Source organism: Phragmites australis, chromosome 1 (genome assembly GCF_958298935.1).
Source record: "Phragmites australis chromosome 1, lpPhrAust1.1, whole genome shotgun sequence".
Lineage (NCBI taxonomy): Eukaryota > Viridiplantae > Streptophyta > Magnoliopsida > Poales > Poaceae > Phragmites > Phragmites australis.
This window is the reverse complement of record NC_084921.1, coordinates 45,031,450-45,047,931: the sequence shown is the minus strand read 5'-3', so window position 1 is coordinate 45,047,931 and position 16,482 is coordinate 45,031,450. Positions and strand designations below refer to the sequence as shown.

The 16,482-nt window shown below is 46.8% G+C and overlaps 2 protein-coding genes across 2 annotated transcripts; both read right to left on the bottom strand.

Moving 5' to 3' along the window:
- Positions 1–8,884: 8,884 nt before the first annotated feature.
- Positions 8,885–12,357, bottom strand: LOC133889870 (protein SOSEKI 1-like). The gene is made up of 6 exons (XM_062330334.1): positions 11,944–12,357; positions 11,768–11,837; positions 11,436–11,581; positions 10,816–11,341; positions 10,399–10,512; positions 8,885–9,288 (listed from the first exon to the last, which is right to left on the bottom strand). The coding sequence occupies exons 1-6, from the start codon at positions 12,089–12,091 to the stop codon at positions 9,060–9,062; spliced, it is 1,233 nt and encodes a 410-aa protein (XP_062186318.1). The 5' UTR covers positions 12,092–12,357; the 3' UTR covers positions 8,885–9,059.
- Positions 12,358–13,102: 745 nt separating this feature from the next.
- On the bottom strand, positions 13,103–14,476 carry LOC133889854 (uncharacterized). The gene is made up of 3 exons (XM_062330333.1): positions 14,270–14,476; positions 13,903–13,990; positions 13,103–13,658 (listed from the first exon to the last, which is right to left on the bottom strand). The coding sequence occupies exons 1-3, from the start codon at positions 14,446–14,448 to the stop codon at positions 13,515–13,517; spliced, it is 411 nt and encodes a 136-aa protein (XP_062186317.1). The 5' UTR covers positions 14,449–14,476; the 3' UTR covers positions 13,103–13,514.
- Between the last annotated feature and the right edge of the window lie 2,006 nt (positions 14,477–16,482).

The following is a 16,482-nucleotide window of genomic DNA, read 5'->3' as shown; positions in this document are numbered from 1 at the left end:
TACGGGTAGAAGCGTCGGAGATGCTCGATGTTCCACGGATTCGGGAGTGGCTGCCCCTCCTCCGTTGCCAACCTGGCCAGTGCGAAAAGTTCCGCAGGGGTCTCGATCTCGTGCGTGCCTAGCTTCTCGAGCATCCGCTCATCGCGTACGCCCTGCCGAAAGGCAACAATAACAGCATGGGGGGCCACTCGCGGAATAGTGTTGCGAACCTGGCTGAAACGCTGTATGAATCGACGCAGCGTCTCCCCTTCCTGCTGTTGGACGGCGTGGAGGTCGCACTCCAGCCCGGGACGCGCGAACGTACCCTGAAAGTTGGCCACAAATTGGTGGCACAAGTCGTCCCAGGAGCTGATAGATCCTGGGGGTAAGTTCATAAGCCAGGAGCGGGCGGAACCCCTCAAGGCAACATGAAAGTAATTTACCATCACCTTTTCGCTGCCTCCGGCCGCTTGGACGGCCGTCGTGTAGATCTGGAGGAACTCGACGGGGTCGATGGACCCGTCGTACTTCTCTGGCAGCTCGGGGCGGAACTTGGAAGGCCACCTCACCCGACGGAGCTCGGCGGTGAAGGCACGGCAACCGGTGCCGTACCCCGCAGCACGAGCGGGGGTTCTTGGTGGAGAGGAACGGCGAGCCGGGGATCCCCGGTGGTCGTGGGCCGGGAGAGAGGAAGCCTGGTCCTCTGCCCCAACCCCCTGCCGGGTCTCCCGCTGACGCTCGAGAGTGACCCGGGCATCTTCGTGGCCCCTGCGCTCGTCGAGGCGCAAGCGGAGGTCCCGGGCCTCCGACACGTCCGGGGGGATGACGCTCCGCCTGGAGACCCCCCGGCCCGTGCGGGTGTTGCCTGCTGAGGAGCCGACTCTGGCGGCACCGCGCTGAAAAGTGGCGCGAGGACTCTCGACCTGTACCTGGCGGCGAGCGGTGCCGACCAAAGCGGCGATGTCTTGCATCCACCGGCCTTCCGGAGTGTTTGGCGTGGCCTGAATGGGAGGGTGCCTGAGGAGGGCTTGCGCTGCAAGCAAGGCACTCCCTGGGCTGGCCTCACTAAAAGCGAGCCTGCGCCGGGGCGGCGCCCGACGTGATCCAGAGGCGGGCCTAGCGGCCGGGGCCCTGACCATCTGCTGGGGGTCAGAGAGCACGCCGGCAGCGGCGGCGCTGATGGGCCCAGCGCCCTGATCCCCTTGGGCGGGAAAAACCTCTTGGCCGTGGGGCGGCGTTCCGTTACTGGAAGTGGAGCCGGAACACTGGAGACGATGCCCACCGGCCATCTTTTCCTGTGGAGAAAAAAGGGAAACAAACAATCTAGGGATATTCCCCCCTACCTGGCGCGCCAGCTGTCGGAGAGTGAACTCCTGTCGCAGGGATCCCGAGAGACCCCTTTTTAGAGATTCGGCCGGGGGGATGATCCTAGAAAAGCTTGCACGGGAAATGAGCGGAAAAGGAAATAAAATGCGATGGCTTGCGGGGACACCGGGTTTTTGGACAGGTTCGGGCCGCGCGGAGGCGTAACACCCTACTCCTGTATGAGTGTTATATCTATCCTTGAAGGAGATCCTTCAAGGGTATATCTGGTTCTCGAGGGAGAGCTGTTTACAAAGAGCAGGAGGCTCTTATGTTCTAGCTAGCTGGTTTCTTGATTGTCTTGTGATCGGGGGTGGTGATTTCTTGTTCTCCGACTGACCTCTTGTTTTTCTCTTGTCCTCCTCTTTTTCGTTGTTCGTCTCTCCGTCCCCTTCTTGGTGCCCCCCTTCTTTTTCTTTTATAGATGCGCCGACCTCGACATATCCTGAATGGGAAAGAGGGGACGCGAGTGCCCAGGTGCCACGGAGAAAGGTCTAATCATTTCACTTTGGCGAAGTGACAGGGGCGGTGGAGGAAGGCGGCGCGCATTCGACCACTAGCCGCTGCGGAAGCTTCGGGGTGCCATAAAAAAAAGCCCACCGGACAGCCTCAGAGGTGCCCGGTGCGTCCACTCTGTCTTGTTCTCCTGCCAGGGCAGGGTGGCAGGCCGAGTGCTTCGATTCTGGTAACGTTATCCCGAGGTGCGCAAGTGGAAACGGGACGGGACCCGTGCATTTAATGAACCCACGCCCCCCAGCCAGGGCATGGCCGGGTCTGACACTGGGGCGTGGGCAGCCGAGAATGTCAGGATGTCAGAATGCCAGGCCACGCGCGCCTATTAAATGCGGCATCGGGCCCTTGACTGGATGATACTCTGGCGACGGGGCCCTTTGAGTCTTTGAACGATCTTGCGCGAACCTTCTGGGGACCGAGTCCCCGGGGGCTGCCACGTGCAGCCCCGAGCACTATTTCCCGAGCATCTTGGGGGGACCTTCGGGGCACCGAGTCCTCGGGGGCTGCCACGTGCAGCCCCGAGCACCCTCTCCCGAGTACTTCAGTGAGACCTTCGGGGCACCGAGTCCTCGCGGGCTGCCACGTGCAGCCCCGAGCACCCTCTCCCGAGCACTTTAGAGGGACCTTCGGGGCACCGAGTCCTCGGGGGCTGCCACGCGCAGCCCCGAGCACCCTCTCCCGAGTACTTGAGTGAGACCTTCGGGGCGCCGAGTCCTCGCGGGCTGCCACGTGCAGCCCCGAGCACCCTCTCCCGAGTACTTGAGTGAGACCTTCGGGGCACCGAGTCCTCGCGGGCTGCCACGTGCAGCCCCGAGCACCCTCTCCCGAGTACTTGAGTGAGACCTTCGGGGCACCGAGTCCTCGCGGGCTGCCACGTGCAGCCCCGAGCACCCTCTCCCGAGTACTTGAGTGAGACCTTCGGGGCACCGAGTCCTCGCGGGCTGCCACGTGCAGCCCCGAGCACCCTCTCCCGAGTCTCTGCTTTTACCTTGCAGGGTGGTGATATGTGGTGGGCGGCCGGTTTGGCCTCGGGACTTAGGGACCCCTGGTTCTAAATACACCGACAAGTGCTGAACTAGGTTATTGGCTAAGCTTATGGCACTGGTGTTGTCACACAAAAGTGACACACTCTTAAAGTTTAACCTAAAATCTTTAAAATAGCAGTCATCCATAAAATCTGAAAACAACAGCTAGTGACAGCAACATATTCAGCTTCAGCACTTGACTGCGCAATATTAAGTTGTTTGCAAGAAGACCAACAAAGAAAAGAGGTACCAAATAAATGACAAGTATCGGAGATACTCCTCCTGTCAATTCTACAATAAGCAAAATCAGCATCTGAAATGTATTATGGAGCCTCGTGCTGTGAGACGATCTCCCCCTAAACTGCTGCAAGTGTAGGCTCAAAAATAGCTGAAGTAGACGTAGAGGCTACATGACCTTCTGACAGTATTGAAGAAGCAAGAGCCAGCTCAGAAGAATATGTGATGGCAAGAAGTAGTGGATCATCCTTATCATCACCGAGAGTTGGAAGGTCGTTATCTACAAAGATACTTTTGCTCATCTCTTGTTCACCTATACACTCAAGAACAATGCTAGCACAAGAGGTTAATTCATCATAGGTCAGATCACAAGATTCTATGATGGCGTTAGCGTCAAGATTATAAACCCTGTATGAATGGCTGTAAGAATGCCCATGGAGCGAATAACCCAAAAAGATCCCATCAAAAGAACACAACTCAAACTTATCAAGAATGCCACACTTTAGGATGAAGCAACGACATCCAAAAACTCTGAAGTCAGAAACCTTCGGCTTCCTCCCGAAGCGCAACTCATAAGAAGTCACATTCAAGATCAAGCGCAAGAAAATCCAATTGGACATATAGCAACCTGTGCTAATAACCTCTGCCCAAGAATTCCTAAGAGTCTTATGCTCATCAAGCATCGTCTTAGCCATATGTACCAAAATTATATTCTTCATTTTCAACCACTCCATTCTACTGAGGAACATATATGACAAACAATTGATGCTCAATATCATGTTCAAGATAGAAAGCATCAAAGAGATGGTCGTGGCTTCTTTATGACTTAGTTTCGTCTTGACACAAGCTTCACGATAATGGCACATGCACTCCATCCCTTCACGGTTTTGAGACCAAACCGTGAAATCGCCTTGCACGTTTCTCAGAGCATGGTTCACCACCACTTGCTTAAACTTTAAGTAAACATCCTGATGTCGACGAGTGTACTTAATTTGCGATCTTAACCACCGGCAAGTCTCTCCCACTCTCAATCCCTCGTGCTGCCTTGTCACTTGCATCAATATCTCATTCGCTTGACTTTGTCAACATGTAGTATTCATCCTCCTTCACATGTTTTGCTTGACTTTCACATGCACAACTAGGATCACTCTCGACTCCGCCCGATTCCTCGGTTGTCCAGAACCAAGAACTCCGCTTAGCCCCGATCATCTCACCATTAGCCGCCAAGTTATATCTATCACATGCACAATATAGGATAAGCAAGCATGCATCTCCAACACCATTATAAATTAGCAAAAATTAAAATCCTCAATTGAAAGCACTACATAGAAAAAAAAAGTGTACGCCGATGATCCGGTATTCACATCTTTGAGCGCCAGACCATCCAGCATGTGTTATATCCTCAACTAAACTGTCTGCAACCTCTCTGGAATTAGTCCAACGTGCATATCATCTCATCGCCGGACAATCTTACGTGTACATCTTCTTTGGACCAGCCATCTTGCAACCTTGATGTAAGAAATGCTTCGGTGAAGCATCCATCATTTATTCCTTTGAGCGCCGGATCATCCGGTAAGTACAAGTTCACCAGAACCAGCTTGTAACCTCTCTGCAAGTAAAGCTTCAGCGTTCACTTCACTCCATCACCAGGCCGTCCGGTGTACACTTCAATTTTTGCTTCTAAGTTGAAATACTGTAGCATCAAGTCCTCCTAAGCACTAGATCATCTGACGTGTACAAAATCGGATTGGGCCATCTGACGTATGCAATTTTCTTGAACTCAGAGACAAAACCGCCAACTCTATTTTTTTTTAACTTTGGTTAATCATGATCATAATTATAATGCATATATATGCTTATGCAATTTCATAAATCAATAAACCAAAATAACAACATTATCAATCACTCATCACATATAAATTAAAACACAATTCAACTTGATTTCTCAGATGTCATAAGAGAGGCTGATATTTTGGGCTCGGACCTAGGTAATATTTTATCAAGCTGACCCTATATTATGGTTTTATAGTGATAGCTTGTATCTTTTGCCTCTTGTAGGAGTTTGCTTATACCCTTACGCTCTAAAATGTAATATAAATATGAGGGCCTACGGTGCCAGTAGCAGTGAATTTTGTGATCACTATAGGTAATTCTTCCTCTACTATTTTTTTAAGCCTAAACCACATATTATTCGTAAGCTCTCACCACATATTATTCGTAAATGATATTTTTTCACCATATATTGTTTTCACCAACACCAACAATTTTCTAATTATAGTATCACCATTCTTCTGTTTTCGTTTGCACTCGCTGGATAGCGCATCGTTTGTCTGGTTAATCATTATGTCGTTGAACGGACGGAGCATTGCTTCGTTTCTGGTTGCTCTCTGTACTCTCAAACTCTCTACTCGGCTAGATCTGGGGTTCTGCTTGGACAAGCCTGTCATTCCCTGAGAACTTGCTCTGGGCTCATTAGGCCCGTCAGGGCCCAGTTCGCAAACCTACCTGAGAGGCCGACCGGAGGAGTTTTTTTATTTTATTTTCTAACATAAATAATTAAATAAATAAATACTGGATGGATATGTAAAAATAGATGTCTACCGTTTTCTTATACGAGTGGTTAGGCCTTTACTGCTTTAAAAGGGCGGTAAGTAGTTGGTCCATGCCACCATAGCAGCGTTGGCTCTTACCGTCCTCTTATGAGGTTGGAACATATTTTAATTAGATTCGCTAAAAAAACATATGTAAAATTTAAATTAAAATTATTTAAAAAATGGCTATTTTCTAATAATTGTTAGGGCTTAAATAAATTTCTAAAAATCTAGAAAAATTCACTACTACTCTTCTTATGTGATGAAATAATTTCTAAAATTATTCAGCCCTATGTACTCTTCTTATGTGATGAAATAATTTCTAAAATTATTCAGCCCTATGTTATATGGTGAAAAAAATGAATTCATTGTAATGCTCTATTTATATGTATTTATAGTGAAAAAATATAGCATTACAAAGAAACTTACTTTTTCACCATATAATCTAGGATTAGAAATAATTTTAGAAATTAGTCCATCATATAATAAAAATATTAGTGAATTTTCTAGATTTTTGAAAAATTATTGAGATCCTAACAACTGTTAGAAGTTATAAAGTAGTATTTTTAGAGAATTTTAGTTTAAATTCTACATATATTTTTAGATGAATATTAAAATAGGTTGCACATGGATTATAAAACACGTATAAAAATTCTAAAATTTTTAAAGAATAAAATATTACTGTTTTGAATAGAGAAGATAAGAGAAAAATTGGAGACGCTAAGCGCTGTTAACGAGTGCAATTCATACATGCTGGCTAACTGCCGTTTGAGAGGCTGTAAGAATCTACGAGAGGATGGCTAACTGCTATTGCTTATCACTCTCTCAGTAAGAGTTTAATCGTCTACGAGGAAATGATAGACATTTATTTCTATAAATATTTTATCTACGATATTAATTTTTATGTTAAAAAATATAAAAAATAACTCCCGACCGGAGAGCCAGCAAGAGGAGAACAAACCCCAATTGGGGCGGCCAGTTCGTATCGGCCTCCCTAAATGGGGATTGACAGCAGATGACAACAAAGTCGGTTGCACTTGGAGGTAAACACCAACGTGGTAGGCAGCTACGAACATGCATTGTTTACACCGCCGCGCTGAAGACCATCCGGCACAGACAGCAGTCTGCACGACGGCCGGCCGTGCCCATGTGCCGCGCGCGCTCGTCCAACGCAACGACTGGGCCAAGCACCAGCGCCAACCAGCGCCGCAAACCACCCTCACCTCAAGGGTGAACCACCCGCGCCAATCATTCATCCTCAACAACCCGACCACAGCAAACCGAGGCCAGGTTCGTGACAGCCGGCCGTCCCCCCGTTCATCAGCTGGCATTAAGCAGGCCGCCGAAAGACGCGACCCACTTGCAGCAGCTATATATGAGCACCCGCTGCTTCCCCCGTTGCTCGCTCATCCATCGAAACAGCAACGGCAGCAAGTTGGTAGCTTGATCGCTTCTCGCCGCCGGTAGCTATATCAGCTCCTCGCCTCTCCATCCACAGGAGCTAGCTAGAAGCGGGGAGATGGCGGGTCAATGGAAGGCCAAGATCCTCGCCGCGGCCGCGGCTGCCGTGGTCGTCGCTTCGTCTCTGGTGGGCACGGCCTCTGCGGCCGACGCGCCCGCCCCAGCGCCCACGTCCGGCGCCACCGTCGCCGCGCCGGCCTTCGCCGCCGTGTCGGTCGCCGCCGCCGCTCTCGGCTACCTCTTATGTTAGGCGGGCGGGATGTGATGCTTATTTTTCGTTTTGAGAATTGTTGTTTTCTTGAGTAAGTGTGTGGATGTAATCCATTTCTTGGTTCGAAGTTTGTACGTGATCATGTCTATACGTACGGTGGTGAGATTAAATTCATATACTTTCGATTTATCGGTACTTTGCAATTTGCAAATGCAAGTGGTAAAAAAAACCTGTGTGAAGTCTGCATATCTAGCATATGAATATGATGCTCACGATCTCAGGACATAGGCTGATTGATAGTTCTGTTAAGCACTTGCAGAATGCAGAGCACTCTGTGACAACCATGACCACTCGATTGAGATGCAAACACAAGCGGCCGTCCGTTAGAAAAATTTCTTGGTGAAATTAAGCAATGACCGACTACGAAATTATGATTTCAAGATGTGTACATTTGCCTTAATCATGGCAGTACTGAGATCCAAATAACCCCTTAGGCTTGCTGTGATTAGCTGGGTGCGTGGCCGGTTCCTGAATGAATCATCAGTTTCGGTTTGTTGTATCGGGACGAACTAACAGGTGCACCCGCCACCTGGTTTAGTTATCATCGACGATTCGATGACGGTGTTGTTAATTATGTGGCGCCTTGTTGATCTAATAGCGCAAGAAATGGGTACGGTTGTAGAGCTTGTTTGTTTGCTTAGGAGCCAGGTAATTTACGCTAGGGACCATCCGCGTTAGAGACTTCAATTGAAGTTCAGCCTGCCTGGTGATGCAGGGGAATTCCTACTATCCCCCCTTTTTTAGATGGAAACTAAGATTCCATTAACAAGATACACCAGGCAAATCGCCGGCAACCAAATCAAGTACGAACTCAGTACAGAGATATGATTGGATGAATCAAAACAACCTACCATCCATCGTCCGCCAAGCCCAAACCACAAGCACCGGCGTCGTGCCGTCGCGAGTTCGCCGCAATCGTGACCCCTGAGGGAGGCGCGCGGCTAGCTCTGGTGCCGTGCATCGCGGCCCGCCTCGTGCATGCTTCCGGGCGACGCACGCTCGATCGATCCGCGCTGGCGCTGCCTTTCGCGCGCTCTCGATCGTGCTGCCGACGTCGACGCCCCCTGATGCTTCCCCGTCCACAGCCAGGAGCCGGCCGTGCCGTACGCACGTTCCCCAGCTCCGTCCTCTCGCGCCCCCGCAGACAGATGGCGCCGGCCGCTCCTACGTGCTGCACGCGCGCCGTCACGACTCGTTTCTACGATATCGTTGCCGCCACGCGCGCCCTCGCGTCGTCGTGTCGGAAAATTGAGTAGCGCGCCACCTGATCGTTCGAAGGAGAGGCAAATAAATGAACCCAGAGTATAGTGTTTACTTGGCTTGCAGAAAGGATTGCCCCCGTTCGGTTAAAAAAAAAAAACTATTGCCCCGTTGAGCTCAGGTTGGAGTACCATGCGCGCACGTGTAACCCCAAAGATCGATGTACAAACCCAATATACACGGTGTGCTAGTTATTCACGCGAGAAGAAATTTAGCTGCAAAAATCCCCAAACCAACAAATATATTCCACTGCCAGGCTAAACAATCCGAAGTTCGTCGCGGCGATCCACAAGATGTACATCCCGTTCCGCGAACAGGAATTTTTTTCCCCCTCAAGAGCAAGCAGTCGGTTCGATCGCGTCAGGACTCCGTGATCAGGAACACGGCGGAGGCGGAGGACGACCGCCGCTCCGGGGAGTATTGGCCGGGCTTGCTCCCGTGGTCGGCAGGCCTCGCGGTGGAGGTGGAGTTGCGGCTCCTGCCGACGCTGGTCCGGGCGCTGGTGCTGCTCCTCATCCGCTCCTTGAACCCCCGGCACGACTGCATGTGCGAATGCAGCTCCTGCGGCTTGAACTCCCTCCCGCACTGCCTGCATGGTCGTTGCAAAAGATGCCTGAGATGGCAAGCATATATGTTCTCAAGAACTGCTGGCGTATTCTGTTGTACAATACTCCAATGTTCAATGGAGAATCAAACAGCGGCAATCCTAGCAGGAAAAGACGTGTGTGACTAAAACCAGGAGGAGAAGACCATTTCCAAATGGCGACAGAAAGAAAGCAATCAAAAAATTGAAGAAAAAGTGTCTGTTGGATCGCTAGTTTGCAGCCTATTTGGAGGGCATTTTCCTCTGTACCTATAGGCAGTAATCCGGTCTCAAGAAAGAAAAACAAAAGGCACTGATCCGACCTGGGAAAATTGAAGCCCGCTAACATGGTCCAGAGCCGGCCGTTCAGCCCGGGCAGGTCACTAGGCCTAATCCAAAGCCCGTATTTGGATGAGTGAGATTTTTCTTTTTGCGAGGATGAGTGAGATCCTAACCGATGCATGTAGGGGACACGGTTCATATGTCAACATCCTTACAGATCACATGACTGTAACTGGATACAAAATAAGACCTGGGAAGAATCTACTGATAAATTTGAATATTGGAATAAATACTCTATTTCGTCTGCTACTTGCAAGGAATATTTACCCTTTTTTTTTTCTTTAGAAGATCCACACATCAGTACACACTAGACGATTTAGCCATATAAGAAAACCTTTCCCATTGTCCACACCGGCACGCCTGTTTTGGCTCATGATCACAAGAAACCAAGCCAAAATTTGGCCGCTTCCGCTTCATAATTAGAGCAAACAAAATAGTTTTTGGTTTATGACTAAACCAAAATTTTGGCCGTTCAAAACTACAGCGGCCGTTTTGGCTGCAAAAATCTTGTTAGAAGTTTTAGCCAGCCAAAACTTTTTTGGTGACCGCCAAAATATAGTCTCAAACCGAACGGAGATCAAATTTACTAAGCGCTGCAAAAAATTGGCTTGGCAGGGGTTGTAAACCGAACAGACACTGGCACGGGCCCAACCAGAAACTCTCAGTGGCCGAACCGAACTTAACCGAGCACAAGAACCGGTCAACAACTACGGGGCACCGGTTAAAGAGGAACCAACGAGCGACTCGACACTTTAGCATCGCGACGGTACTTACGAGCAAAGCGGCAGAGCAGCCGGCTTGTGCGCGCCGCGCCCGTCTCGCTTCCGTCCATCTCGCTTGCCCTGCTTGTCTTTCCCGCCCCTCTGCGACCTCACCTTCCGCCCCACGCTGTCACGCACATAAATTAACAAATCATACAAACAGACCAAGATATTAGTTTTCGAAACCATCAAATTTAATCGAATCATGTTGATGTTTGGGCACGTTCTTGAAAAATGTTGATGTTTGGGTTATCTTAAGGTAGTGAACTCAGCTATACTTGGTTAGGGTTTTTGGTGAAATCTATTGACCTACTCAGCAGAGTTCTTATATTTATAAAATAACTATATATATTTATATCTGGATGTCGTGTTGGTATAGAAGTCAGAAATTGTATTTTCTTTGTATAAAAAAAGTATACGTTGCACTCACCGAAGGCCACAGCCGTCCATGCCGGGGCACGTCGGCGTTGGTGGCCAGTCGTCACCAGCGGCCTCGGCGGTGCTACGCCGCTGGCGCCGCGCCACGGGGCGGAGCGCGGCGTCGTCGGCGTCGGCCGCGCCGCACGTCAGGATGTTGTGGAGCGCCCGCGCCACGCGCATCCTCCGCGCCTTGCCAGCCACCGCGTGGCTCTTGGCCGCTCCCTGCAGCTGCTCCTCCGGCCCCGCCCGCGCCACCGCCCTGGTGACGGCCTTCTTCGCCGCTTCTTCCTGCTGCTGCTTGTGCTCGTGATGGTGCCGTGACAGGTCGATCTTGAACAGTGCCTTACGGCGCGCCGGCTCGGCGCCTGGCGAGTCCTGGTCGGTCAGCGGCGGCGGTAGCGGCTTCGGAGAGCTCTCGTCGGAATCTGAGGTCAACACCACCTCTTTTTCGAGAACACAGGTCAGCACCACCTCAACGGGGCGGTTCTGATGGTTGCACGGCGTCTTCTCCTCCTTCTCCGTCTGTTCCTTCTCGTCTGGCGCAAACAACACGCCGAATTGTTAACCTCCACGCCGAAATGATAAGAAAACTAGGCCAGAAACAAATAAAAAAATCAGTCACGGAGTCACCTAAAGAAGCAGTCTTTGGCGCTTGGACGCAGGGAGGAGGTGTCCCCTGGACGTCGCAGCCCTTGAGCACGTACTCGTTGTCGGAGACGGGCGTGATGAGGTCGCCGTCCTTCAGGCCCTGCCACACGTGCCCGGCCTTGTACTTCCTGATCAAGAATTGACGGAAGAAACATGCATAAGGAAACGACAGAGCTGTACAAATCTCTATGGATCAGGAAGTCATTAACAGGCAATCAACGGAATTAAAGCACAGCCGATCGAAGAAAGAAATGTCAGCAGCCATTCATGATCTTCTATGAAAAAGGCAAGACTTGCACAACAATTGATGGTACCTCTTGTAAGACCACGAGAAATTGTCCGGCATGTCCTTGCCGCGCAGCTCCGAGAGCCACCTCTTGACATCTGAATTATATTGATCCAAAAACAAACGGCACGAATGAGTCGCATCCATGCAAAGGAGTTGGTCATATATGAGAGAAGAAACGAATTAAGGGACGCACGTACGTACCGCGGAGGCGGACGCCGCCGGCACGGTTGTGGTGGTTGACGCGGAAGAGGTGCGGGTGGTCCGTCCTGCCGCCGCGGCTCAGGAAACACACCACGTTGATCAGCCTCACCTCGCCGGCGCCACCTCCTCCCCCCTCGTGCGATTCCATGCCCTTCTTCTTGATATCCCCGTCGACGACGACAACAAGAAGGACGGACAATCCGAGGGAGAACAGCAAGAAGATACCACCAAAGCCAGCAGCTGCGCCGATCTATTTAAATCGCTCGCAAGATGCAAACGAGGTCGTCGTCGTTTTGCCGCAGCTAGTTTTTATGCGCATGCGAGAGGGCAAAGAGGGAGGCCGGCGTCGCGCGCATGCATTAGCACAAAAAGATTCAGGAACGAATCGAGGAGCTAGCAGCACCGCGCGTGGCTCAAAATGTTGGCCTGGGATTGGAGGACATGGCAGAATAATAGAGGAGGAGAGGACATGGCAGGCCCCCTCCCCTCCCTGGCGTAGGTTTGGGAATCTAACGAGGATTATAATATACGACGGTGGCCGGGCGTCTATATATGTTTGTGTGTGGATGGGGGTAATCACTATTTATATGCGCGCGTTTTTGGTGATCGATGGTGATGGCCCGCCTCGTACAAATGGAAGGAATAATCGCCGATCGAGACCGCGCTGCATTCCTGGTATTGTGCTTGCTTTGTTTCTCTCATTTCTTCATGTCCCTGTTTGATCTTATCTCACCGTGTTTTTTTATGGCTTCTTATATGTTAAATGTCTATCTATGCTCCTCTAAAATGAATATAAAATAGATAAACTACGGTAGATTTGAATAACCTTTACAGTATATCTTACACAATCAAACGATTCCTAATCAAAATTAGTCCACCATCTCACCCTCTTAATTGTTTAAAAACTATTTAGAATCTGTAATTAATAAACACTATTAGTATTAAAAAAATATTAATATAATTATTTCCTTTCATTTATGGGTACATCCTGAGCTTTTATTTTTAAATTATTTTTCTCATAATTTTTTTAATTACAATATTATTGATTTTACGTGTGTGAAATACATACGTGATTGCTAGTAAATTAAAAGTGTATTGCAATACGGAGTCATTGTTGGAGTGTGATACATCATGTGAAAAAAATAGAAATCAAGCTGCATGCATTCCCCACTAAAAAGAGGGGTAAAAACTCATCTGTGCGGCCACGGTCAATACAAGATTTTACATGTAAGTTCGTTGCTGCAATAAGAACCTGGGGCGGCCGTTATCTGCATCGATCTGTTGTTCCCTGACTGAAGCAGTCCAACCTCGAAAACTCCAACAACAGCAGTGACCGTCTGTTTGCCTTTACTTATTCTTACATTAGATCGTACATAGGAGTATACATTTTTCTGAAAACAGATCGTGCACACATATATCCTCTCGTGCTTGTATTCAAACAAACGGCGTAGTACATACGTCTGTTACAAGAACAGCATCTGGATCAGACCATTTCCATCTCTCTGATCCTGAGACCTGAACCCAATGGCGTTTTGCTATTTGCACCGTAATCTATAGGCTGAAAACATCAATCACCAGCAAAAGCCAAACACACGTACGTGTATGGTGTATATCTCTGAGCTGGGACGGGCGAATGCTGTGATCAGGTCACAAATATGACCGATGGGTCGCAACAGCACTCGTCTATGAGGCAGCAGCAGCACAGAGCAGCAAGGCTGTGTCCAGGATATAAAACAGCACGTTAGCACAAAACGCAGGATTTTTTTTTTCCTTCTGTTAGTGATGGATTATGATCATGGATCCTAGAACCACAAAAGGCTGAATCATATTAAATCTTTTATCTCTCGAAATTTTACTTATATTTTTCTTCTTCTTGGAATCATATGTTTTAGCTTGAGTGAGAGGAAGCTTAATAGTATTATGGTTCATGAAGTTGATCATATATGCATGGCTGCGTACCATCCTTCGAGAAAGCCCGGCTCCCGTCTCGGCGGCGGAGCGGCGTACTGCGGCGGCGCCATCACCGGCGGTCCACTGTTGTAGTACCCTGTGTTCAGTGCACGACACAGATGAAAAACTGAGGGCTGGCCGAACAAGAACACATCATGCATGCTAATGGATTAATCCATTCATTGCGCTCATTAGGGGGGCATCTAGGGAATACCAAGTCCTCTTTCAATTTTTAGACATAGAAAAGAAAGAAGAAGAATAAAAGAAGAAAAAAAAGAAGAGAGAGCTTCCTCCTTAGTAACTCTGCATCCGTCAATACACATGATTTAGAACATGATACAGCGCTCGCTGATGCGTGGAGGTGCAGGACACTTACCCTGAGGTGGTGGGCGCGAATACCCGTACCTGCCATCGCTCATGCTGGCCGCTGGCTCTGTAGTTCAGAACTTCAGATGATTGTGCTGTACTATGGAAGAGAAGAGAGAGCCCGGTCTTAGGGGTATAAATAATGGTGCAAAACTTGTAAGGACTTGAACTGCACGCTATGAATTCCATTTCGAAGCACCTGAAGAGTATAAAGCATTCTGCGTGCGCCGCTGTCAGCAGCAGATCGATCGTAGAAGAATGCAGGGATGGGAAACGAATAAAGCCTCGTCGTCTCTTTTAATCCGTTCGTAGATACCTGTCTTTTAACTTCCAGTTTTTATTGTTACCTATTTATTATTATATTATTTAATTATTAAAACTTAAGATAAGATATCATATTCGTTTTTAAGGTCATAAAAATTACCATGATAATAGAAAAAAATCTAAACACTTATTGTTATGAATATCTAATGATGTAAATTAAAACAAATATCTCATATCAAATACGATTAATAAATAGTTAAATTCAAAAACCAAAAGTCTATATCAAATATGATTAATAAATAGCTAAATTTAGAATTAAAATTATGAAAAATTAGCAGTTTGATTTTTATATGGTTTGATAAACAAAATATCTAAATAAAGCCAGATAAATTAAAATAAATAATAATTTTAATTGAGGTTAGAATAGAAAAAAGAAAGATGCCTATCAAATATAGTCTTAGAAAAAAATCAAATTATTATAAAAATTAAATATCTAAATAAAGAGTCTATGTAAAATATAATTAATTAATTTATATTATTATTTGAGTGTTAAAAGAAGCCACCATGTTTGATCTTAAGGTCATGAAATTACACGTTAATCTAAAAAAAGAATCTAGACTACTCATTGTTATGAACGTCTAACTATCTAGATTAAATCAAAGAGCCCATATCAAATACGATTAATAAATAGCTAAATTTGAAAACCAAATAGTCCATATCAAATACAATTAATAAATAGCTAAATTCGAAATTAAAAATTATAGAAAATTAACAGTTCGATTTTTACACGGTTTGGAAAGCAAAATGTCTAATAAAGAGTCCAAATAAAAGAAAATTAATAATAATTAAAATTGGGGTTAGAATAGAAAAAAAGGAAGATCCATATTAATATAGTCTTAAAAACAAATTATTATAAAAATCAAATACCTAAATAAATAGTCCATGTAAAATGCAATTAATCAAAGATAACATTTATAATAAAAAATAATTATTTTTTAAAATTCTTGCTAAGATAATGGATTAAGAAGCACCGTATAGTTCAAGGTTGTCGTATTAAGTAAACAACAGGCAAGACCTAATACGCAGGCAAAGCAGACCTATTATGATTTGTTGGGCTATCTAAACCTAACACACGATTTTAATAGTTGATCAAAACGTATACAAATCGAACCAATATAAGTATACGATACGGGGATAAATTTGGAGCATAAATAATTTTATCTTCTATTAACATAATTTTTATTTTTTCTTCTAATTTTATATGTTTTGTAATTAAGTGACATTAATTTTATAGAAAAACTAAAGAGACTAATATTTAATCAAATATTATCAGATAAAAAGTTAAAGCGACGTTAGTCGCACTATTAACCTTAGCCATACTTGCTGTTACAGTTCCATTTACAACAGGGGAAACAGGTGTACGAGGAACTCGGCTGCAGTAGGAAACGGTGCATCGTACGTGAAGAATGGGGCCGGATCTCTAGCAGCGACGCAATCGATCAGCTAGCTAGTTGTAATTAAGTGACATTAATTTTATAGAAAAACTAAAGAGACTAATATTTAATCAAATATTATCAGATAAAAAGTTAAAGCGACGTTAGTCGCACTATTAACCTTAGCCATACTTGCTGTTACAGTTCCATTTACAACAGGGGAAACAGGTGTACGAGGAACTCGGCTGCAGTAGGAAACGGTGCATCGTACGTGAAGAATGGGGCCGGATCTCTAGCAGCGACGCAATCGATCAGCTAGCTAGTTGTAATTAAGTGACATTAATTTTATAGAAAAACTAAAGAGACTAATATTTAATCAAATATTATCAGATAAAAAGTTAAAGCGACGTTAGTCGCACTATTAACCTTAGCCATACTTGCTGTTACAGTTCCATTTACAACAGGGGAAACAGGTGTACGAGGAGCTCGGCTGCAGTAGGAAACGGTGCATCGTACGTGAAGAATG